This window comes from Microtus pennsylvanicus, chromosome 11 (assembly GCF_037038515.1).
Source record: "Microtus pennsylvanicus isolate mMicPen1 chromosome 11, mMicPen1.hap1, whole genome shotgun sequence".
NCBI classification, from domain to species: domain Eukaryota; kingdom Metazoa; phylum Chordata; class Mammalia; order Rodentia; family Cricetidae; genus Microtus; species Microtus pennsylvanicus.
The window spans coordinates 52291512-52316480 of NC_134589.1; the positions used below are offsets into that span (position 1 = coordinate 52291512).

The 24969-nt window shown below is 49.0% G+C and overlaps 1 protein-coding gene across 1 annotated transcript in view; it reads left to right on the plus strand.

Moving 5' to 3' along the window:
• Positions 1 to 24969, plus strand: part of Dnah2 (dynein axonemal heavy chain 2) — a 129700-nt gene that overhangs the window by 41440 nt on the left and 63291 nt on the right. The window contains exons 15-26 of the mRNA XM_075992044.1: positions 6806 to 6952; positions 8197 to 8353; positions 8737 to 8976; positions 9437 to 9625; positions 10570 to 10717; positions 15413 to 15605; positions 17558 to 17758; positions 17866 to 18022; positions 18361 to 18535; positions 18943 to 19106; positions 21289 to 21450; positions 21545 to 21648. Of these exons, the coding sequence (XP_075848159.1) occupies positions 6806 to 6952; positions 8197 to 8353; positions 8737 to 8976; positions 9437 to 9625; positions 10570 to 10717; positions 15413 to 15605; positions 17558 to 17758; positions 17866 to 18022; positions 18361 to 18535; positions 18943 to 19106; positions 21289 to 21450; positions 21545 to 21648 (2037 nt within the window). The remainder of the gene's footprint in view (positions 1 to 6805; positions 6953 to 8196; positions 8354 to 8736; positions 8977 to 9436; positions 9626 to 10569; positions 10718 to 15412; positions 15606 to 17557; positions 17759 to 17865; positions 18023 to 18360; positions 18536 to 18942; positions 19107 to 21288; positions 21451 to 21544; positions 21649 to 24969) is intronic.

A 24969-nucleotide genomic window follows, 5' to 3' on the forward strand; every position in this document is an offset into this window, starting at 1 on the left:
TGCTGTCCTCCTGTGCTGTCCTCCTGTGTGCTGTTCTTCCTGTGTGCTGTTCTTCCTGTGTGCTGTCCTCCTGTGTGCTGTCCTCCTGTGCTGTCCTCCTGTGTGCTGTTCTTCCTGTGTGCTGTCCTCCTGTGCTGTCCTCCTGTGTGCTGTTCTTCCTGTGTGCCGTCCTCCTGTGTGCTGTCCTCCTGTGTGCTGTCCTCCTGTGTGCTGTCCTCCTGTGTGCTGTCCTCCTGTGTGCTGTCCTCCTGTGTGCTGTCCTCCTGTGTGCTGTTCTCCTGTGTGCTGTTCTTCCTGTGTGCTGTCCTCCTGTGTGCTGTCCTCCTGTGCTGTCCTCCTGTGTGCTGTTCTTCCTGTGTGCTGTCCTCCTGTGCTGTCCTCCTGTGTGCTGTTCTTCCTGTGTGCCGTCCTCCTGTGTGCTGTCCTCCTGTGTGCTGTCCTCCTGTGTGCTGTCCTCCTGTGTGCTGTCCTCCTGTGTGCTGTCCTCCTGTGTGCTGTCCTCCTGTGTGCTGTCCTCCTGTGTGCTGTCCTCCTGTGTGCTGTTCTTCCTGTGTGCTGTCCTCCTGTGTGCTGTCCTCCTGTGTGCTGTCCTCCTGTGTGCTGTCCTCCTGTGTGCTGTCCTCCTGTGTGCTGTCCTCCTGTGTGCCGTCCTCCTGTGTGCTGTCCTCCTGTGTGCTGTCCTCCTGTGTGCTGTTCTTCCTGTGTGCTGTCCTCCTGTGTGCTGTTCTTCCTGTGTGCTGTCCTCCTGTGTGCTGTCCTCCTGTGTGCCGTCCTCCTGTGTGCTGTCCTCCTGTGTGCTGTCCTCCTGTGTGCTGTTCTTCCTGTGTGCTGTCCTCCTGTGTGCTGTCCTCCTGTGTGCTGTCCTCCTGTGTGCTGTTCTCCTGTGTGCTGTCCTCCTGTGTGCTGTCCTCCTGTGTGCTGTCCTCCTGTGTGCTGTTCTTCCTGTGTGCTGTCCTCCTGTGTGCTGTTCTTCCTGTGTGCTGTTCTTCCTGTGTGCTGTTCTTCCTGTGTGCTGTCCTCCTGTGTGCTGTCCTCCTGTGTGCTGTCCTCCTGTGTGCTGTCCTCCTGTGTGCTGTCCTCCTGTGTGCCGTCCTCCTGTGTGCTGTCCTCCTGTGTGCTGTCCTCCTGTGTGCTGTCCTCCTGTGTGCTGTCCTCCTGTGTGCTGTCCTCCTGTGTGCTGTTCTCCTGTGTGCTGTCCTCCTGTGTGCTGTCCTCCTGTGTGCTGTCCTCCTGTGTGCTGTCCTCCTGTGTGCTGTCCTCCTGTGTGCTGTCCTCCTGTGTGCTGTTCTTCCTGTGTGCTGTCCTCCTGTGTGCTGTTCTTCCTGTGTGCTGTCCTCCTGTGTGCTGTCCTCCTGTGTGCTGTCCTCCTGTGTGCTGTCCTCCTGTGTGCTGTTCTTCCTGTGTGCTGTCCTCCTGTGTGCTGTCCTCCTGTGTGCTGTCCTCCTGTGTGCTGTCCTCCTGTGTGCCGTCCTCCTGTGTGAGTCCTAATGTGTGCTGTCCTCCTGTGTGCTGTCCTCCTGTGTGCTGTCCTCCTGTGTGCCGTCCTCCTGTGTGCTGTCCTCCTGTGTGCTGTCCTCCTGTGTGCTGTCCTCCTGTGTGCTGTTCTTTCTGTGTGCTGTCCTCCTGTGTGCTGTTCTTCCTGTGTGCCGTCCTCCTGTGTGCTGTCCTCCTGTGTGCTGTCCTCCTGTGTGCTGTCCTCCTGTGTGCTGTCCTCCTGTGTGCTGTCCTCCTGTGTGCTGTTCTTTCTGTGTGCTGTCCTCCTGTGTGCTGTTCTTCCTGTGTGCTGTCCTCCTGTGTGCTGTCCTCCTGTGTGCTGTCCTCCTGTGTGCCGTCCTCCTGTGTGCTGTCCTCCTGTGTGCTGTCCTCCTGTGTGCTGTCCTCCTGTGTGCTGTCCTCCTGTGCTGTCCTCCTGTGTGCCGTTGTGTGCTGTTCTTCCTGTGTGCTGTCCTCCTGTGTGCTGTCCTCCTGTGTGCTGTCCTCCTGTGTGCCGTCCTCCTGTGTGCTGTCCTCCTGTGTGCTGTCCTCCTGTGTGCTGTTCTTCCTGTGTGCTGTCCTCCTGTGTGCTGTTCTCCTGTGTGCTGTCCTCCTGTGTGCTGTCCTCCTGTGTGCTGTCCTCCTGTGTGCTGTCCTCCTGTGTGCTGTTCTTCCTGTGTGCTGTTCTTCCTGTGTGCTGTTCTTCCTGTGTGCTGTCCTCCTGTGTGCTGTTCTTCCTGTGTGCTGTCCTCCTGTGTGCTGTTCTCCTGTGTGCTGTCCTCCTGTGTGCTGTCCTCCTGTGTGCTGTCCTCCTGTGTGCTGTCCTCCTGTGTGCTGTCCTCCTGTGTGCTGTTCTCCTGTGTGCTGTCCTCCTGTGTGCTGTCCTCCTGTGTGCTGTCCTCCTGTGTGCTGTCCTCCTGTGTGCTGTCCTCCTGTGTGCTGTCCTCCTGTGTGCTGTTCTCCTGTGCTGTCCTCCTGTGTGCTGTCCTCCTGTGTGCCGTTGTGTGCTGTTCTTCCTGTGTGCTGTCCTCCTGTGTGCTGTCCTCCTGTGTGCTGTCCTCCTGTGTGCTGTCCTCCTGTGTGCCGTCCTCCTGTGTGCCGTCCTCCTGTGTGCTGTCCTCCTGTGTGCTGTCCTCCTGTGTGCTGTCCTCCTGTGTGCTGTCCTCCTGTGTGCTGTCCTCCTGTGTGCTGTCCTCCTGTGTGCCGTCCTCCTGTGTGCTGTCCTCCTGTGTGCTGTCCTCCTGTGTGCTGTCCTCCTGTGTGCTGTCCTCCTGTGTGCTGTCCTCCTGTGTGCTGTTCTTCCTGTGTGCTGTCCTCCTGTGTGCTGTTCTTCCTGGGGTGTCCCTCTTCTTCCTGGGGTTGTCCTCTTTCTGGGGTGGTCCTCTTCCTTGGAGGCTGCTCTACCCTCAGGCAGGAGCTCCAGATTTTGCGATGACTCCTCTGTCAGTGCACACGTGGAGCTGGCGATGCCTGTGGGACAAGCTGGGGAGAGAGATCTTTAGGCAGCTGGACACAGTCTAGAGCTTAGCTGGGTGGATTTGGGAGACGATCATCTCTCAGAGGCAACTGAAGCCATGGGAGTAGGTTAGCCCATCCTGGGGGAATTACTGGAGATGAAGAACCTTTGGGGGGCCCGTGGAAGAGGCCTGGAGAGGTAGCAGGTTCCTTGCTGTGCTGCAGTGAAATATGCCTGGGGACTCTGCGGGGACGAGCTGGAGAGAGGAAGGGCTGGGGAGGAGTGGGGGAGGAGTGGGTCTGAGGAAAGCGGACTGTTCGCCAGGAGAGCGAAACCTACAGGGGGCTGGAGAGGGGCTGAGTGGGAAAGAACATTGCTCTGCCCGAGAAACCTGGGCGCAGTTCCCAGCACCCAATGGAGGCTCACAGCCATCAGTATCTATGGTTCTTGGGGATCCAGGCCCCTCCTCTGGTCTCCCAGGGGTGTTATGTGGATATGCATGCAGGCGAAACAGTCCTGTACACAAAATACAATAACAATATCATTGTAAAAGGCCTACGTGGAGGTCAGGGAAGACAAGACCTACAAAGTTCCCTTTGGTGCAGCCGTGGAATTTTTGGTGAGGTGTGGGTGGAGCGGAGAGTAAACTGGGAGCAATAGAGAAGAGAGGAAGCAGAAGGATCCCTCAGAGCAACTCCTTAAAGAAAGCAGTCCCTCTAGGACAGTAGGAGTCAAGGGAGGGTTTGTTTTTAGTATATTCTTTCTTGACGTGCTAGAATTTGGCCATAGTCCAATGGTGGGAAGGAGCTGGTGTGTTGAGGGAGCTGTAGGTGTAAGCAGAACTGGAGCGTGTCTTCCTGCGGGAGGACAGGGCTGCAGGACAGAGCCCCGGGGAGCTTTAGTAGGAAGAGAAGGAACTCACAGTCATAAATGTGCAGGAAGCCTCATCATGGCACAGGTCAGTTCACACAGGCTGTAGGAAGCAGATGGAGTTCTCACCTGATGGTTTTCCGCTGAGACACCAGCTTGGGAAGAGTGGGGTTTTAGATAGTGCCTTGAAGAGACAGATGAACTGTTAAAGATTTCTCCCCATGCTGCAGGCTGCAGCTTTTCTCGATGACAGTGTCTTTTTCTGTGTGGGCACTTGTCATCTTCAGGAGGTCCCATCTCAATGCCTTTACTGTTGGCATCCTGTTCAGAAAGGCCTTTCTTGACTCAAAGCCTACTGCCCTATTCTGCCAGATTAGGGGTATCTGGTCTTATGGTGAGGTCTGTGATCTGTTTGGAACTGAGTTTTGTGCAGGGTGGTAGCTATGGGCCCATTTTCATTCGTCTACATGTGGCTATCCACACTGACCAGCACCATTTGTTGAAGATGCTTTCTTTGGTCCCAGCACCCAAGAGGCAGAGGCCAGTGGGTCTCCCTATAAATCCAAAGTCAGCTGGTGGATCCCTCTCTCTCTCTCTCTCTCTCTCTCTCTCTCTCTCTCTCTCTCTCTCTTCAAGGCCAGCCTGATCTACACAGTGAGTTCCAGGACAATCAGGACTACACAGAGAAACCCCGTCACAAAAAACAAAGGGAAAAACGAACTGTCCAGGTCTTCAGTTTTAACCCGTTGATGAACGCATCTGTTTTCGTGCCACCGCCAGTGTGTTTTGCTACTGTCCCTTGTAATACAACTTGAAATCTAGATGGAGGGAGTAAGAGAACACAGGGACAGACTCAGGATGTGGCCTGGAGAGCCCTGGAGCCTCAGGAGAATTCAGAGTGAGGCTGGGCTAATTGGTGATGTTATCGGCAGTGCTCAGGTGCGTTCACGTGGCTTAGCCTGGAGGACAATAGATTTCAACTGGGACTTGAAATGTAGGCAGGCCAGGCTAGTCTCCAGCTCGCAGCGACACGCCTGGCCCAGTGCTTTTTTGGATGAGGGTCGCTAAGGGAGTGACCGAGATGAAGGCTGGGACTGAAGGCTGAAGCTCAGTGGAGCTGAGAGAGGGTGTGCTTAGCAGGGCCCAGACCCAGGAAAGTAGTTGCTTCCATTCTCCCAGCGCAGACAACAAAGTCTGTGGAGGGAGTAAACAGGGAGTGAGCAGGGAGGGAAGTGAGAATCCTGGCCTGAGGTCTGAGAGCCGGTGGTTTGGAGGAAGCTGAGCACCTGCCTGTGCTCGTGACAGACTCTGACAGACTCGGGAACAGCTGGGAAGGATCAGGTAGACAGATTGGAAAGGGGATCTCGGCAGAGTCAAATGTCACTTAGGGCTGACGCTCATGCTCTGGGATGTCATTAATGGGTGAAATTAATTTTTATATTTGGCACGTCATTCCCTCTAACACAACTTTTAGTTATTAATAGGCTGTTTTCTATTTTTTCTCTGTAGAAAGTCTTTTTTTTTTTTCTTTTGGTTTTCTAGACAGGGTTTCTCTGTCGCCATGGCTGTCCTGGAACTAACTAGCTCCTGTAGACCAGGTTGGCCTCGAACTCAAAGAGAGCCACCTGTCTCTGTCTCCCAAGGGCTGGGATTAAAGATGTGCACCACCCTAGCCCGGCTTTTAGACAGTCTTCTCTTATACCTAGGTGTGCTCTTTTTCCTGTTTTCTGAGAGGTTCCTGTTAATTTTATTTTGGATTTTTGTCTTCTGCCGGTGTTTTGAACTTTGTACCGAGGCTGAAAGCCGGAACAAGCAAGCAGAAGAGAACAAAAGGTGTGCTCTGCCTAAACATGAAAAGCAACAAACTGTCGCTAACTTGCTCAGAGAAAGGAAAGAGAACCCATAGAAAAGAACAGGGCATGAACATCTCTCCGGCAGCTGGATGTGGTGGTGTGTGCCCTTAATCTCAGTTCTTGGGAGTTGGAGGCAGGAGAATATGGGGAGTTCAAGATCACCCTAAGTGAGTTCAAGGCCAGCCTGGGTAGCAAAAATACCAAGCAAGCAAACAAGAGCCCTTGCAAATTAGAAAAATAGAAAAGCCCCTTCCCGTTGTATTCACGTGGTAGGAAGGGAATTGGAAACTGATAGGAAGCTCTGGGGAGGAGAGGGTGGGGCTGCCAATAGCGCCAGTGGTGGCAGTCAACAGGGCAGCTCTTCAAGGAATATTCCAAGTTCAGTCTTGGTCATTTGCTCCCACGCCACTGGCCAGAGACCCCAGAAAAGAATCTTCCAAACGGGGTCCTTTCTTGGTGTACCGCACATCCTCGCGTGTGTCTTGACACTCGGACCTGTGGTCTTCTACTGGCCATAGCGTGGCTTTCTCAGAAGGCTAGTGACTTAGCACTGAGCTTGTGGATGGCCGCATACGCCCAGCTCACTCTCGGTATACTACTCTCCTCCATGGCCTGGGGTCCCCAGGCATCTTCTGCTTGTCTCTGCGGCTTCTTCATCAGCCAATGGGCCTCCTGCAGTCTGCTAGCTCCAGCGATGGGCCTTGCCCTACAGAGCCATGGAAGAACTCTGGGAACTGCTTCTTGAGCTCTCCTCTGGCCTTCCTATTTGAGTCTCAAAGCCCCTTCTGGAGGTTTCCTTGAAGCCACAGCCCCTGGGGCTTTTAGAGAGTTAGGTAGTTTCCAGCTGTTGCTATTGTCAAGCTTAGAATTCCCCTTCCGCTCCAAACCCAGGTCATCTACTGTTCAACTTCCAGGACTTCTTGTCACCTGTACCTGTGTTGGCGTCTGCCCCAGACGCCTAGAAATCCCCGTCGCTGCTGCTCTCATGGTTTGGGGAAGTAGCGAATATCACTCTGTCCTGTCTGCCTCTGTCACCTGGAAGGCCTGTTTCATTTCTGTCAAAAACTTCCTTTGTGCTCCCGTGAGCTCCCACGGGCACACTCCTCTTAGTGCCCTCTAAGCCGTGCCTCAGTTGCTCCGCTTTCTCCCTCAGGACGCTCCTGATTCTCTTTGTGGAGATTGACTACTGGGAGCGGCTGCTGTTTGAGACACCCCACTATGTGATGAACGTGGCTGAACGCGCTGAGGACCTGCGGATTCTCCGGGAGAACCTGCTCCTGGTTGCTCGAGATTACAATAGGTGCGCTCCGTCCTCGTCAGCCGGAGGAGGTGGTGTGTTGCTCAGGCTCCCCATCACCGTGTTTTTCCCATCCTGAAAAGTGATTCCCTTTCCCTGCAGTTCCTTATCTGAGTCGGGCACTCAGAGCCGGGTGACATTAGGATTCTGGCATGCAATAGTATCAGAGTCACTGAAACAAGACCACCTTCCCTCATCTAGTCCCGTCCCTGGCCTTTGACCTGGTGGGGCCCATCTCTAGGGTGACATTTGTGCGTGGTTAGCTTTATCACGGATTGGATGGCTTAGAAATAACCAGACTCCTGGCTCACAGTTCTGGAAGCTTGGGAGACTCACAATCGAGGTAGGGGCAGATGCAGTGCCAGGTTCTCCACCTCCTGGTCTCTAGATGGCCGCCTTCGGTGTCTTCCATGATACAATGAGACAACAGCTACGTTAGGTCTCTCACTAAAGATGCCAGACCTACCCATGAGAGGTTCTCCCTTCCTGGTCTAGCCAGCTCCCAAGGCCTAGTAAGGAGGGCAAAAGGGAAGGTTTTGACAGACGGATTTCAGGAAGACACAATCTTACAGACCTTTCTCACCTCGGTGAAAATCCAAGGGGATGAAACAAATACTTTTGTTTGAATTTCTAGAAAGGATATCTTCAGTGTGGTAGACTTTAGTTGCCTGTAGCTATTTTCATTTGAATTACTTAATTAAAAAGTTCCTCTTATCATAGGCCACATTTCAAGCTACATATGACCAGTATTAGACAGCACATCTAACATTTTATTGATTGATTGATTGTGTATGGATGTTTTCTCAGGCCTGGTACCTGAGGAGGCCAGAAGATGGTGTCAGATCCCCTAGGACTAGAGTTACAGATGGATGCAAGACATCATGTAGGGGCTAGGAATTGAACCAGAGTCCTAAGCAAAAACAAGAGCTCTCAACTGCTGAGTCATCTCTCCAGGCCCCTGTGCGTGGAGAGGTCAGAGGACAGCTGGTGGGAGTCGGTTCTCTCCTTCCACTCCATGGGTCCCAGGAATTGAACTCAGATCCTCAGACTTAGTGGCAAGGGCCTCTAACCACTGAGCCATCTCAGCAGCCCTTGGCTACACACTGTGTATAACACTTGTATGATGAGAGTTTCTTTAGGGAACCCTAGGCCAGAGTGCAAGTTTGAGAGACTGCCAAGCTTCCTGGCAGGAGGTGAGGCCTTCGCAGTTTTCTCTCCCAGCTACCTAGGTCTTCTCTCCCACGCAGGATTATTGCCATGCTGTCTCCAGATGAGCAGGCCCTGTTCAAAGAACGGATCCGATTCCTGGATAAGAAGATCCACCCAGGCCTGAAGAAGCTGCATTGGGCCCTAAAGGGGGCCAGCGCCTTCTTCATCACAGAGTGCCGCATACACGCCAGCAAGGTAGGCCGCAGCTGCTAGACACTGAAGGTCTGTAAGGCTGCTGGAAGGGCTGACACGTGGGTCATCAATGCCTGAGCCTTTGGTGATGGAGGAGACCCTGGAAGGCATTATACCATCAATTGAATGTCCTCCCCAAAATTTGGTGCCGGGAATTGATCCCAAAGTCTTACAAATGCTTAGGCAAGAATTTATCCACTGAAAGGGAAGGATTTTTTTTTTAAATGTCAGAAATTCTAGCAGGAGGCTAAGTGGGAGAATAGAATCAGGTCCAGAGAGCCTCACTCGAGTCTTCACGGGAAGGAATATACAAGGTGCCTGCACAGTTGAAGGGAATGGATGCTAGAGAAGGTGCCACTGTGGACCGTGCCTGGGCCTGACTCCAGGTGCAGATGATCGTGAATGACTTCAAGGCCTCCACTCTGACCATTGGCTGGAAGGCCCAGGAGATGTCAGAGATGCTCCTGGTGCGTATCACTGGCAAACGGGTGTTCAGAGACCTGGAATTTGAGGAGGCCCAGAGGGAACATCGGATGACCGTGCAGCAGAAGTTGGTGAACCTGCACCAGGATGTGGTGAACATCATGACCAACTCCTACGAAGTGTTTAAGAATGATGGTCCTGAGGTAGGCATCCTGTGCCCAGCCCTGATGCAGGGAACCCACATACCCTCTGACCACGCTGCTACTCTCCTGTATTTCACCAACGTGCGGATTTCAGATATCCTCCCTGGTCCCAAGTGCAGTTCGCCTTCAAGGTTTCAAGTCTTCTCTGGTGGCATTCAGGATCTTGCCTCTGTTTCTTTAAAGATTTATTTGTATGTTTTCGAGTGTTTTTGCCTGCATGTGTGTACACCACATGGGTACCTGTTGCACTCGGAGGCCAGAGAGGGCGTCAAGTTGTGAGTTGCCTGTGGGTGTTGGGAACGGAACCTGGGTTTTCTGCAAGAGTGCTCTTAACAGCTGAGCTGTCTCCAGCCCCCAGAACCCTGCATTTCTGTCTTGCTTGTCGCCCATCAGCTGGTACCCATTTCCCTGGCCCTGAGCTGCTTTCTCCAGAACCTTTTCTTCTCCCCTCCCCTCCCAGATACAGCAGCAGTGGCTGCTCTACACGATACGGTTGGATCACATGATGGAGGATGCCCTGCGCATGAACGTGAAGTGGTCCCTGCTCGAACTCTCCAAGGCCATCAACGGGGACGGGAAGAGCACTCTAAACCCACTTTTCCGAGTCCTTGTCATCTTACAGGATGACATGCCAGGAGGTGTGGCACAGGTGAGGGCCACCGGGCCTCCAACACCTCAAGGTTATCATACCTTAGTCCTTAGTGTCTTCCAGTTTTTTTTAATATTAAATTTAAAAAATTAAAATATAATCACATTATTTCCCTACTTCTCTTTCCTCCCCCTAACATCCTCTGTGTCCCCTGACCTTGCTCCCTCTCAAATTCATGACCCCTTTTTCTTTATGTATGAATATAACCTGCTGCGTCTGGTTAGTGTTGCTTATATATATGATTTCAGCGATGATCACTTGGTATTGGACAAACAATTAGGGGACGACTAATTTTCCCACTCTCAGCATCCTTTAGTTGCCTGCGGTTTGAGATCCCATAGGATTTCTCTCTTGCACCCTAGCAGGTCTTTCTGTGTGCTCCTTGTCCAGATCTTGCTTAGGCAGCCGTATTCCTGAGGAATCATGGGTGAAGCTTCCCTGTCATTTCTAGGAGACAAAGTCTCACAGTAGACGTCCTGGTCCCCGATGGCCTTACAGTCTTCCCACCCCCTCTTCTGTGATGTTCCCTAACTCCGAGGTGCAGGAGTTGTGTGGCAGACGTATCCATGCGGGCTTGGCACCCACAGGCAATTGTTATTTTCTCCCATATAGGTGTTTTGCCTGCATGTATTATGTCTGTGTACCGTATGTGCCTGATGTCTGCAGAGGCCAGAAGAGGGTAATGAATTCCTTAGAACTGGAGTTACTGATCTTTGTGAGCCACTATGTGGGTATTAGGAACTGGACCCGGATCCTCTGGAAGAGCAGTGAGTGCTCTTAACCATCGAGCCATCTTTCCAGGCCTCTTCTCGCTACTCTTAGACTTCATCCCGGGCCTTGGCATTTTCCTGTGCCTCCAGGCCCAACTCAGGTGTTCAGCCTTGGAGGCTTTGAAGCCTGAGCCTCTCCATAAGCGCCCTAAGCTCCTCTGTGCTTCCCCACAGGTGGAATTCTCCCCCACGCTGCAGACTCTGGCGAGTGTGGTCAACGATATCGCCAGCCACCTCTTCTCCACCATCTCTGTCTTCCGCCACCTCCCCGATATCCTCATCAAACGAAAGGTGGCTCGGGAGCCCATCCATGTGATTGTAGGTGAGTGGGCCTTGGGAGGGCACACAGCAGGCACTTAGCCCAGGCAGAGCTAGGAGGAGCCATGAGGGCATCTCATTCACACCGGGCCAGCCATGTCTGTGGCTGGTGGGAAGCCACACCAAGGAGCCAGACTGAGGAAGAAGCAAGGGCATTGCGATTAGGTGGCCGATCCCTGTGGGTTGTGAAAACTGGGCTGGAAGAGGAGCGTGGATAAGTTTGAGATGCGTGTTGGACTAGAAGAGGCCTTGATTCCCACAGAAGTGAGACACGCAGGGTCAGTCTCGCAGGCTGCCCCTCTGTTTTCTTTTCTTTTTGAAGATTCATTTGTTATTCTTTTACATGTATGGGCCTTTTGCTTGAAGGTATGTCTGCCCACCAAGTCCAGAAAGAAGGCCTTGTTGCTTCTGGGACTGAAGTTACAGAAAGTTGTGAGCTTCTATGTGGGTGCTGTAAACAGAAACTAGGTACTTTAAACCACGGAGCCATCTCTAGCTCCCCTCTGTTTTATATATATATATATATATATATATATATATATATATATATATATATATATATATATACATATATATAATAATAAATATATATTTACATATAAAGAAAACAGAGGGGAGCTCGAAAAAAATTGATTTTTATTGAGCTCTACATTTTTCTCTGCTCCCCTCCCTGCCTCTCCCCTCCCCTTCAACCCTCTCCCAAGGTTCCCATGCTCCAAATTTACTCAGGAGATCTTGTCCTTTTTCTACTTCCCATGTAGATTAGACCCATGTATGTTTCTCTTAGTGTCCTCATTGTTGTCTAGGTTCTCTGGGATTGTGGTTTGTAGGCTGGTTTTCTTTGCTTTATGTTTAAAAACCACCTATGAGTGAGTACATGTGATAATTGTCTTTCTGCATCTGGGTTACCTCACTCAATATGATGTTTTCTAGCTCCATCCATTTGCCTGCAAAATTCAAGATGTCGTTATTTTTTTCTGCCGTGTAGTACTCCATTGTGTAAATGTACCATGTTTTCCTTATCCACGGTTTGGTTGAGGGGCATTTAGGTTGTTTCCAACAGTTCTGGCTATGACAAACAATGCTGCTATGAACATAGTTGAACACATGTCCTTGTGGTACGGTTGAACATCCTTTGGATATATACCCAAAAGTGGTATTACTAGGTCCTGAGGAAGGTTGTTTCCTAATTTTCTGAAAAATTGCCACACTGATATTCAAAGGGGCTGTGCCAGCTTGCACTCCCACCAGCAATGCAGGAGTGTTCCCTTTTCCCCACAACCTCTCCAGCATGAACTGTCATCGGATGCTTTTTATTAATTATGGAAGCTTGGCTTCAGCTTAGACTTGTTCAATACTAGCTATTAAAGCTTGTTAACCATTTGTAAAAAAAAAAAAGAAAGAAAGAAAATCTTGTGTAGAATTCTGAGTTGAAACTATCTGGTCCTGGCTCTTTTTTTTGGGGGGGGGGACTTTTGATGACTGTTTTTATTTCTTCAGCAGTTATAGGTCTGTTTAATTTGCTTATCTGGTCTTGATTTAATTTTTGGCAAGTGATATTTATCCAGAAAGTTGTCCATTTCCTTTAAGTTTTCCAATTTTGTGGAGTACAGGTTTTCGGAATATAACCTGATGATTTCCTGTATTTCCTCCATGTCTGTTGTTATGTATGACCTCCTTTTCATTTCTGATTTTGTCGATTTTGATATTCTCTCTCTGCCTTTTGGTTAGTTTGGATAAAGGTTTGTCTATTTTGTTGATTTTCTTGAAGAACCAACTCTTTGTCTCATTGATTCTTTGTATTGTTTTCTTTGTTTCTATTTTGTTGATTTCAGCTCTCAATTTGATTATTTTCTGCTGTCTAGTTCTCTTGGGTGAGTTTGCTTCTTTTTGTTCCAAAGTTTTCAAATGTTCTGTTAATTCACTATTGTGGGATTTTCCCAGCTTCTTTATATAGGCATAGTGCTATGAACTTTCCTCTTAACACTGCTTTCATTGTGTTCCATAAGTTTGGGTATGTTGTGTGGTCATTTTCGTTGAATTTTAGGAAGTCTTTATTTTCTCCCTTTCATTTTTTCATTGACCCACTGATGATTCAGGTGAGAATTGTTTATTTCCATGTGTTTGAGGGTTTTCTGGAATTAGTATTGTTGTTGAATTGTAGTTTTAAGTCATGGTGATCTGATAAGATACATGGGGTTATTCCAATTTTTTTTTGTATCTGTTGAGGTTTGTTTTGTTAGCAAGTATGTGGTCAGTTTTTGAGAAGGTTCCATGAGGTGCTGAGAAGAAGGTATATTCTTTTACGTTTGGATGGAATATTCTATAGATGTCTGTTAAGTCCATTTGAGTCATAACATCTGTTAGTTCCCTTATTTCTCTTAATTTTTTGTCTGACTGACCTGTCCAGTAGTGAGAGTGGAGTGTTGAAGTCTCCCACTATTAGTGTGTGGGGTTTAATGTATGATTTAAGCTTTAGAAGTGTTTCTTTTACATATGAGGGTGCCCTTGTATTTGAGGCATAGATGTTCAGTATTGAGATTTCGTCTTGATGGATTTTTCCTGTGACTAATATGAAATGTCCTCCTTTATATCTTTTGATTGATTTTAGTTTGAAGTCTATTTTGTTAGTTATTAGTATAGCTACACCAGCTTGTTTCTTAGGTCGATTTGATTGGAAATTTTTTCCCCAACCCTTTACTCTGAGGTGATGTCTGTCTTTGAGGTTGAGGTGTGTTTCTTGTATGCAGCAGAAGGATGGATTCTATTTTTGTATCCAATCTATTAGCCTGTGTCTTTTTATAGGTGAGTTGAGTCTATTTATATTAAGGGATATTAATGACCAGTGATTGCTATTTCCTGTTAATTTAGTTTTTGTTGTTGATGTTAATTTGAATGTTTTTCTCTACTTTGGGATTTGCTGCTGTGAGATCATCAATTGTCTGTGTTTTTGTTGATGTAGCCAACTTCCTTGCTTTGGAATTCTCCTTCTAGTACTTTGTGTAGGGCTGGGTTTGTGACTAGGTATTGGTTAAATCTGGTTTTGTCATGGAATATCTTGTTTTGTCCTTCTACAGTGATTGAAAGTTTTGCTGGGTATAGTAGTCTGGGCTGGCATCCGTGGTCTCTTAATGTCTGCATAAAGCTTGACCACGGCCTCCTGGCTTTCATTGTCTCCAATGAGAAGTCAGGTGTAATTCTGATAGGTCTGCTTTTATGTGTTACTTGGCCTTTTTCCTCTGCAGCTCTTAATATTCTTTCTTTATTCTGTATGTTTAGTGTTTTGATTATTATGTGGTGAGGGGACTTTTTTTGATCCAGTCTCTTTGGTGTTCTGTAAGCTTCTTGTACCTTCATGGGCATATCTTTCTTTAGGTTGGGAAAGTTTTCTTCTATTATTTTGTTAAATATATTTTCTGTGCTTTCGAGTTGAACTTCTTCTATACATATTATTCTTATGTTTGGTTTTTTCCATAGTGTCCCATATTTCCTGGATATTTTGTGTTAAGCTTTTGTTAGATTTAATGTTTTCTTTGACTGATGAGTCTATTTCCTCTATTGTATCTTCAGCACTTGAGATTCTCTCTTCTTTCTCTTGTATTCTGCTGTTTGTGCTTGCATTTGTGGTTCCTGATCGTTTTCTCATGATTTCTGTTTCTATAATTCCCTCAGCTTGTGTTTCTTTATTGTCTCTATTTCAGTTTTCAAGTCTTGAATAGTTTCTTTCATATGTTTGATTACTTTTTCTTGTTTTTTTTTTAAGGGATTTGCTGATGTCTTCCAATTTTTTGTCTTTTCCTCCATTTCTTTGAGGGAATTTCTCATTTCCTCTTTGAGTCTCAAACATTCTCCTGAAGTTAATTTTTAGGTCATTTTCTTCTGCTTCATCTATATTAGGTTGTTCAAGTCTTGCTGTTGTAAGGTCTCTAGATTTTACTGGTGTCATGTTGCTCTTTGTGGTGTTGCCTGTGTTCTTACCTTGTCTACTCATCTTTTCTTCTAATTGGTGTGGTTGGGGCTGTCTGTAACTCTGGTGACTAATCTTCTAGAAGCCAGTGGATCCAAGGCTCAGATGGTTGTTCTTTGTGGTACAGTCAGTGCCATGGTTTTGTTACCCCATTGGTCACTCCTTGTTCCCGGAGGTCTCAGGCCTGCTCTGGTCTAGGTTGCTGGCTCAGACCTGTTTCTGTAAATGTTCCTGGTCTGGATCTGCTCCTGCAGAGGTCCCTGGCTTAGGGTTGGTCCTACAAAGGTCTCTGGCTCTAATCTTCCCTGGGTGCGCCTGGACCCACAGAGGACCTGGCTTAGGCCTACTTCCTCAGAGGTCCCAGACTCACGCCTGGACCCGCAGCAGTCTCTGGCTCTGGCCCACTCACTCAGCAGTTGCTCCCCTGTATCTGCTCCTGCAGCAGTTTCAGGCCCAATCCCTCCAAGGTCGCTGGCCCAGTCCTGCTTCGGCAAAAGTCCCTGGTCTGGTTCATGTCCCTGGTCTGGTGCTGCTCCTGCTCCCATGGAGTTCACCATCCCAGGCCCGCTCTGGCCCAGGTTGCTGGCTCAGTTCCCCTCTGTTTCCTAATGCTCATGTTTGAGTATATTTTAGTGGGGAAACTGGCAGAGTGGAAAGCAGAGGGCAGTGTTGGGGCCAGGCTGGAGCCTGGGGTGCGTGTCCGTGAGCAGCATCTCTCTGCACCCTTTGAAGAGCGCGATGAGGACATCAAGAAGATCCAGGCCCAGATCAGCAGTGGTGTGACCAACAACGCGAGCTTGCTGCAAAATTACCTCAAGACCTGGGACATGTACCGGGAGATCTGGGAGATCAACAAGGACTCCTTCATCCGCCGCTACCAGCGGCTCAACCCCCCTGTCTCTTCCTTTGATGCTGACATTGCCCGGTGAGTGAAGAAGGGGAGGTGGAGGTGGGATTGTCTAAAAGAAGAGCACTCTCTGGAGGAAGAGAGTGGGGCTCGGCTGGTCCATTCCACTAGGTCTAGACACTGCGTGCCCTGGGCTGCAGGAGAAGAGCGCTGGACCTTGGCTTCTTGAGGGCAGAGATCCAGAAAGAGGCTGGGCAAGGTTTAGGGAAAGCTAGCTGTTTCTTTAGAGGAGTCTTGCAGGGGTTGGTTGGGAAGTAAGAGATACTAGAGATGGAGAAGGTAGAAGAGCGGGGAGTCATGGCGCCTGTCTGTGATCCCAGACATGCAGCATGAGCAGAGGGGCAGAGGGGTGTGGCCTGAGACAGGTAGCAAGACCACGCATTAAAAAAGGGGGGAAATGGGGGGAGGGGAAGAGATGGGGAGGAAGAGAGGAGGAAGGGAAGGACAGAGAAGGAAAGCCTTTGGGGCTGACAACTCTAAGGTGCTTGGCTGGAGCTAAATGGAAGAAGATTCTTAAGATCTGACGTAAAGTAGCTGCCACCTTTTCATAGTCCCCTGGCTATGGCCGTTCATTCACTCAGAGCAATTCTCCTATGAGCCTTGAAGAAGTTTTAAAAGAAAGAAAAGAACTCTATAGGCCTTTCTCCTCAGGGGCGGTAGTGTAGTGGCTGGGAGAGTGGGAGGCTGGCATGCGGCCCAGCTCTGGTACTGACTGGTTATGCAGTCCCGGGCAGAGTTTCATACGCCCCAGGCCTCAGTTTCCTGTGAGACAGATATTATGTGACTTACAGTAGGGTGCTGTCCTCTGTGAACTCTGCAAGCTTGTAAGACACTTGCTGTGCCTCTACTGGCTCCATGCATTTGTACTAGGAGTGTGTGTGCCAGCCGCGGGGGCCAGCTCACTAGGTGTGCCAGTTGGTGTCCGTTCCTATAAAAAAAATCCTTGAGGAAAACAAACCTATCCAGAAAGGTTTGTTTTGGCTCACAATTGGGGGAAAGTTTAGCCCATGACCAGTTGACTTCATTGCTTTGGGCTTGTAGATGTGTACTATAATGGATGCAAAGCCATCAGCCTGTGCCGTAGGATAAAGGCAGAGAGAGTGTTGGGGGGAGGGGCTCCTCCAGGCATCACCCCAGTAATAGGAAGACTTTTTCTTTGGTTCACCCCTTTCTACCAACTCCCAGTAGCACCAAGCTGCAGACTGAGACTTACCACACAGACCTGGGACATTTTTAAATCCACAGTAAAGTAAAAAGAAAGGATTTCCAGTCAGAGACACCAGGAAAGGCCTGGTAAAGATGGCACCTATAGGGGCTGTGCATTCTAAGAGAGCTGGGGTTTCATCAGGCGGAGATGGTGGGGCCCAGGAGGAAACAGTGCAGACTGAGGTATAGATAGGCACAAAGCAAACAGACTGGAACACGGACACAGAAAAGGAGGCAGACAAAGGGGCCGCTGTACATCCCCTGAGGCTGTCCTATGCCATCCCTACCTATGCATGAGGACTCAAAGGCTCAGGGTGGTCAGACAGTCCCAGGAGAAAAGCATACAAGGTTAGTCCATCGGTAGTTCTAGCCACAGGAAGCTGAGGCAGGAAGACCACTTGTGTTCAGGAGTTTGAGGCCAAGCCTGGTAAAATGTAAAAAGCCTATCTCCTAAACCAAACGTCTGCTTGAGGCAACTAAGCTAGAAGTGGTGCGGTGTGAGCCCAGCTTGGACCTAGGGGACTTCAAGGCTGTGGGTCCCGGGGGGAAAGTTGTGACTGCGGATTCACGCTGTCCAGTACTTGGGAAGCTGGCATGGCCACAGCAGTCTGCCAGGAATGGGTTGGCCTGGGTGAGACCTGGCAATAGAACTGCCTAGAACTGCAGGTTTGGGTGAAAGGAAACAAGAGTGGAGTTTGGGTGGTGGTGTTGGGGGGTCACCTATGAAGGGACAGAGCCCTCTGAGCAAACCTGGGCCCTTGCAGCTACACAGAGGTGGCTAACAATGTACAGAAGGAGGAGACGGTCCTCAACGTTCAGTTCGTTCTGCTGGACTGTTCACACCTCAAGTTCTCACTGGTGCAGCATTGCAACGAGTGGCAGAATAAGTTTACAACGCTGCTCAAGGAGATGGCCGCCGGGCGCCTGATGGATCTGCACAGCTACCTGAAAGACAACGCCGAGAAGTAAGGCTTGGCTTGGGCATGGCTGTGGGTGTGTGCGAGCGTGAGTACTCGTGCACGCGTGTGCGTGCATGTGCTTTCCACCAACAACACTCTTTGCTGACTTTTAGAATCAGCCGCCCTCCCCAAACGCTGGAGGAACTAGGGGTCAGTCTGCAGCTCATGGACACCCTGCAGCATGACTTACCCAGCCTGGAGACTCAGATCCCGCCCATCCACGAACAGTTTACCATTCTGGAAAAGTACGAGGTGCCGGTTCCAGACAGTGTAAGTTCCTGCTGTGTTTGGTCCACCCGAGTCAAGCATGTGTCAGTGGCAACAGACTGTAGAGGGAGGAGGTGAGAGATTCAGAACTCCCGAGGACCACGGCTACTTAGTTTATATACTTCTGCTAGACCCAGCAACTTGAGATTGGTTTCTTCGGGATCAGTCATGCATGGACTGTTTATGACCGCTGGTCTGGAGGGCAGAGATACAGCTAACTGACAGAGAGCTGGGGGGCCGCTCGTTGGGAGAGTGTCGCCTAGCATATGTGACACCCTGGGCGCCCAGCCTTGGAGAGGATAGACCTGCGTGTGGGTCATTCCGCCTTCTCTCCCTCCCAGGTCCTGGAGATGCTGGACAGTCTCAATGGGGAGTGGATTACCTTCCAACAAATCCTGCTGGACAGCGAGCAGATGCTGAAGAAACACAAGGAGAAGTTCAAGACAGGCCTTATTCACGCGGCTGACGACTTCAAGAAGAAGGCACACAACCTTCTAGATGATTTTGAGGCCAAAGGTATTCCTTGCTCCACCTCTCTCCCCTTCTTTAGTCTTGGTTTTGTGACTCAGAATTCAAAATTTTTCCCTGGAAAGGTGAAAACAGATGGGGGGTGTGGCACGGGAAGGTTTGGAGCTGGGAGAAGGGAGCAGGCAGCTCAGGAAAGGGAAGGAACCTCGAGGGGACAGAGGATGAGCTCACCTGGAGTCACGGGTTTCTGGATGGAAGGCCTGGGCCAGCAACGTTCCCAGTGTTCTAACCCTGACTTCCTAGTCCATTGTTCCTACATGCTCCCCCTTTTCTCCTCCCCTTTCCTCTCACGTGACAGTAGAGTGGGGTTTGCCCCCTGAGCTAGAGAGCCACAGACTGCTTTTCGAGAGGCATGGACCCAAGCGGGATTTAAGCCACATGTTGACTTCCCACAGGGCCCTTTACCAGCAATGTGGGCCACACAGCTGCGCTGGATCAGATCGCACAGGTGCGCGCCATGCTGATGGCCATGCGGGATGAGGAGAACAACCTCCGCTCCAACCTGGGCATCTTCAAGATTGAGCAGCCAATCTCCAAGGACCTCCAGAACCTGGAGAAGGTACTGTGCTGAGCTGGGTTCCATGAAAACCAGGGACAAGTGGCAGGGACAGGACAGGTTTCTGAGGACCTGGGAATGGTTCATTAACAGTTTTGTGGGTTTTTGTTTTATTTTTTTTAACTGAGGTAAAAATTCATACACTAGACCAACCATTTTATTATTATTATTACTATTTATTTTTTGGTTTTTTGAGTTTCTCTGTGTAGCTTTGGAGCCTGTCCTGGCACTCGCTCTGTACACCAGGCTAGCCTTGAACTCACAGACATCTGCCTGCCTCTGCCTCCTGAGTGCTGGGATTAAAGGTGTGCGCCACCACTGCCCAGTCTCCCCCTCCCCCCCCCCCGATTTTATTTAAAGTTGTTATCTCTTTGAGTACTGGACTTTGCTCCATTTTACTTCTTGGTGCCCTTTTTCTCTTCAAATGGTACATTTTGTATTTTTCCTTGCTCAGTTTTCTCCTTTTCATTATAGATCAGCATAAAGTTGCCACTAATAACCACACAACAGAGTCCATACTGGGCTGTCTTGAAATCTCCTCTGCCAACACCAATTTAATCCAGAATTCTTCAATCTAGCATTGGGCAGGTTTTTTTTGTTGTTGTTTATTTGACAAGGGAAGGAAGCAGACATATTCTTTCCCAAAATATCACCAGCACCGTCTCTAGGCCACCTGCTAATATTCTCCTCTGAAACCTTTTCACTGACCCACGTCCCATATCAGCCGCAGTGCCAGCCTCCACGCTTCTGCTGGGATGGCACATTTAACCCCATTGAAGCCCCCACCCAAAGTCTTCCAAATTCCTCCGAACAAAAGCATGGTCAGGCCTCTCACAGCAATGCCTCAGACCCTGGTACCACCTTCTAATCCTTCTCAAGTTGTTCCACTTCCTGGTGACTAAGCATTCATATATGAGCCTATGGGGCCATCCTTATTCAGACCACCACAGCTACTCTTCCAGAGGGTTTGGGTTTGATTCCCAGCACCCATATGGAAGCTTACATAGTCTGTAATTTCAGTTCCAAGAGATCCAATGTCCTCTTCTGGACCCTATGATACTACAGGCACATGGTGTGTAGACATACATGCAGGCAAGACAATATTCATAACATAAAAAATAAATCCTTAGAAAAAAGATTCTAGGTGGCTGGAGAGATGGCTTAGGGGTTAAGAGCACTGGCTGCTCCTCCAGAGGTCCTGAGTTCAATTCCTAGCAACCACATGGTGACTCACAGCCATGCATAATGGTATCTGATGCCTTCTTCTGGCATAGAGTACCATATACATAAACAATTCTTTAAAAAATTATTAAAAAGTAGAAAAAAGATTTTCTAAAAATGATTAAAAAAACCCCAAACAAAACATTTTCATTGCCACAAGAGGAAGTCATGTTTCTATAAGCAAACACCTCCATCCGCTCTCCCCAGCCCCCACCTCCATCCCCTCTCCCCAGCCCCCACCTCCATCCCCTCTCCCCAGCCCCCACCTTCATCCCCTCTCCCCAGCCCCCACCTTCATCCCCTGTCCTGGGCATTTCCCACCAATGGAACAATGTGATCTTTGGTCTCTGATTTCCTTCACTCCCACGGTGTTTTCACAGCTGATGGATGCTATGGCATGCATCAGTATTCCATTCCTTTTCATGGCTCGCTAACATTCTATTGTTTGTTCGTTTTCACCGAAGTGAGCAGGGCTCCTATGAGTGTGCATGTACTTGTATTTGGACGCCTGTCCCTAATTGTTGTGGGATAAGCCTAGCAATAAAATTGCCCAATCATATGGCATCCCTCACTTATGCTTCTGAGTCACAGCCAAGCGATCTTCCACAGCAGCCTTGCCATTTTCATCCCACTAGCAAATGGATGGGAATTCCTGGTTTCTCTTGGTATCCTTGCCCACGTGTATTTTCCTTTACAGGTTTGTTGTTGTTGTTCTAGCCAGAGTGGGTGTGAAGTGGTATCACATGGAGGCTCTCATTTTCATTTCCCTAAGACTCCGTGTTGAGGAGCTTCTCAAGTGCTTAGCATTTGATGAGCCCTTGAAGCCAGAGAGTAGAGGGCAAAGGTGAACTGGGAGGCAGCACCATCATCAGCTGGACAAGGGAAGGGCCTGCGTGCTGTCGAGAAGGTGGAGGGCCGGGGCGCCATGCCTAAGGCTGTCTGTCCATCCACCTGTCCCCGACAGGAGCTTGATGCCCTCCAGCAAGTGTGGGAGATCACTCGGGACTGGGAGGAGAGCTGGAACCAGTGGAAGATGGGCTGCTTCCTGACCCTGCAGACAGAGGCTATGGAGTCCATGGCCCATGGGCTGTTTCGCCGCCTCACAAGACTGGCCAAAGAGTATAAGGTATTTGGGGACAGACAAGATGGCCCTGTCCCAGCTGAGGAAGTGGGCAGGCTCCAGTGCCATGGGACTTCTGATGTCTCCCATCTTTGCTCAGGACCGAAACTGGGAAATTATTGAAACCACTCGCTCCAAAATAGAGCAGTTCAAGAGAACCATGCCCCTCATCTCAGACCTGCGGAACCCGGCCCTCAGAGAGAGGTGAGGCTGCCCCTGCCCAGCTCTGCCCGTTCTTGTCTGTACCACTTCATGTTTTTTTCTTTTTTGCATGTGTATGCACATGTGTGGTCTATGTGTGCTTGCTTTCCTGGGTGTCCGTACCCATGTGTTGAAGTTAATATTAGATGTTCTTTTTGATCATTCCTCCCTTTTATTTAATGAGGCAGAATCTGAACCCAGAGCTTCCCAATTCCAGCTAGTCTAGTTAGCCAGCCTTCCCTAAGTATCTTCCATCCCTGAGGCCTGAGGGCAACTGCCCTACCTGCCTAGCCAGTTCTTGAGTTCCGTGGGTTCTAACCCTGGTCCCTACTCTTGTACATGAAGCACTTTTTGTTGTTGTTGTTGTTGTTTGTTTTTTTAAAAAAATATGTATTTATTTATTTATTATGTATTCTGTATATAGTGTATATTCTGTCTGTGTGTATGCCCACAGGCCAAAAAAGGGCACCAGACCCCATTACAGATGGTTGTGAGCCACCATGTGGTTGCTGGGAATTGAACTCAGGACCTTTGGAAGAACAGGCAATGCTCTTAATCACTGAGCCATCTCTCCAGCCCCCACATGAAGCATTTTTAACCACTGTGCCATCTCCCTGATCCCAGGGTATTTCACTTTTAGGGAGTGAACCCAGGTCTTGTGAATGTCGGCACTGCCCTGCTAAGCCATAGCACTAGTCCAAATTGACCTAAAACCTTTTAATTGCATTTGTTTATTATTATTGTGTGTGTGTGTGTGCGCGCGCGCCACAGCTCCAGTGTGGAGTCGGAGGCAAACTTGTGGGAGTTGGTTCTCTCTCTACCATATGGGCCCTGGGGATCACACTGAGACTGCCAGGCTTGCTAGCAAGTGCCCTTGCTTACTGACCCATCTCACTGGCCCCAAGTTTGTATGTAACTGACAGAAAGTCACGTATTTATAATGGCAGCATATGTCTTGCAGGGTGTGTGCACTGCGGGAGAGCTACACTAAAGGGATTAGCATATGTAGCGCCTCATATACCTGTTTCTTTTACTTCTGTGGAAAGAATATTTGAGGTTTACTTTTGGGGTATGTGTTCATCTGTGTGTGTGGAGGGGTGCAGGTGTCTGTGTACATGTGACCCCCGCAGGACTGGAGTTCCAGGCACACTGGTCATGGTTAGCCTTTTATAGGGGTGCTGGGATTTGAACTCAGGGTCTTATGCTTGCATAGAACTGCTTTACCCAGGGAGCTTTCTCCCAACCCTTAACATTTATTCCTAGGGTGGATGTGGAGGTACAGCCTAGCTCCAACGTGTCTGCGTTTTGTTTAGAAACAGATATAGATATCAGAACAACACCTCTGTGGTAGTTCAGAAGATCCAGTACCTTCTTCTGACCCCTCGGTCACCAAGCACAAGCAAAACACTCAAACATAAAATAAAATGAATAAATCTATTAAAAGAAAAAAGGGCTAGGCAGTGGTGGCACATGCCTTTACTTCCAGCACTCAGGAGGCAGAGGAAGGAAGATCACTGAGTTCAAGGTCTACAGAGTGAGTTCCAGGACAGCCAGGGCTACACAGAGAAACCAACAACCAACCAACCAAACAAACAAACAAAAAAACAAAAAAAGAAGAAAAAGAGAAAAAAGAAAGAAAGAAAGAAAGAAAGATAGATAGATAGATAGATAGATAAATAGATAGATAGATAGATCAGGGAGCGGTGGCACACGCCTTTTATCCCAGCTCTTTGGGAGGCAGAGACCAGCCAGGGCTACTTAGTGGGCCCCTGTATGAAACAAAACAAAACAGAATAAAAAATAATAATTAGAACTGGAGAGGTGCCCAGTGAAGCATTGCTTATCCAGAGGCCCTGGGCTCCATTCCCAGCATCTACATCAGGAGCTCACGGCTGCTTGTAACTCCTGCCTAACACCTGGACTCTGCAGGCACCTGCACTCATGTGCACTACCAGCCCCACCTCATTATTAAAATAAAGTTAAAGGTTTTACTTAGTTATTTACATACACATAATACATTGTTGCTAGCACTAGTAACTGTGCAGCTTACTCTTGAATTTGCTCCTTCTGTGTAGCTGAAACTCCATAGCCTTTAACTATCTCTCCCAACTCTGTCCCCCACGCCCCTGGAGCTACCATTCTCTTCTCTGCCTGTGTGAATGTGACGATTTTAGACTGTATATCTAAATAAGGTCATGCAGGATTCACCTTCCTGTGCTGGCTTAGTTCACTTAACATAAAATCCTCCACCTCCCTCTAAACTGTTGAAATTATAGGGATTTCCTCTTCTCCCCCTCCCATCCTCCTCCCCCTCTTCCCTCCTCCTGCTTCTTCTTCCCCTTCCCTCCTCCTCCCCCTCTTCCCTCCTGCCCCTCCTTGTCCTCCTCATCCTCCTCATCCTCCTCGTCCTCATCCTCGTCCTCCTCCTCCTCGTTCTCCTTCTCCTTCTTCTTGAGACAAGACCTAACTTTGTAACCCTGGCTGATCTAGATAGAACTGGCTGTTTAGACTGTAGATAGCTTAGGCTGACGTTGACCTCACAGACATCTGCCTGTCTCTGCTGGGATTAAAGGCATGTGCCACCACATCCTATGTTTCTTCTTTTTGAAAAGCTGAATGGTTTTCCATCAGGCACAGATACTACATTTCTTTTCCATTCAGTAGTTGATGGGCACTTAGGTTGACTCCATCCGCACCTGGGCTGTGGTGTATGCGCTACAGTCAGCACGGGCTGCCGTGTCCAGTCTTTCACTGTCTCCTGCTTCTTGTGCTGTCCCGGGTATTCAGATTCACTGAGTGTGTGTCCACGGGCTCTTTCCTGGCGTCTCCCTCTGCCTCCTCTGGCTTTATCTATTATAACTAAGACTTGGGGTTTTTTTTTTTTTTGATCCAAAAAGTTTTATTTTATTGTAGCCACCATTTTTTTTTGCCTTTGAGCAATGTTTTACCCCTAAGTGTTATGTGGGTGAGTCTAATCTAACCCCCCAATTTATAAGTTATGTAGACTCCCTAACCTGCGTTTCCTTGTCTGTTAATGCAATAGTAGCACTTCCCAGTATGGAGCACTTGTGAGAAGCAGAGTAGCGTGTGTAACCCTTAGCCCAGCACGTGAGCCGTCAGAGACCTGCACTAGTGGAATGCGTGTTCGTATGCACACCTGCCTTAACTCCTCTCCAGAGGATTGACTCCTGGAGAGTGACAGATCAATCCTTGTATTCCCACGGTGTCTAAGACTGCACCTTGGAGCCTATTTAGCAAGATCCGTTGAATCGGGAATTAACAAATAGCCAGAATTATCATGTTCCAAAGGGAGGAAACGAGAAG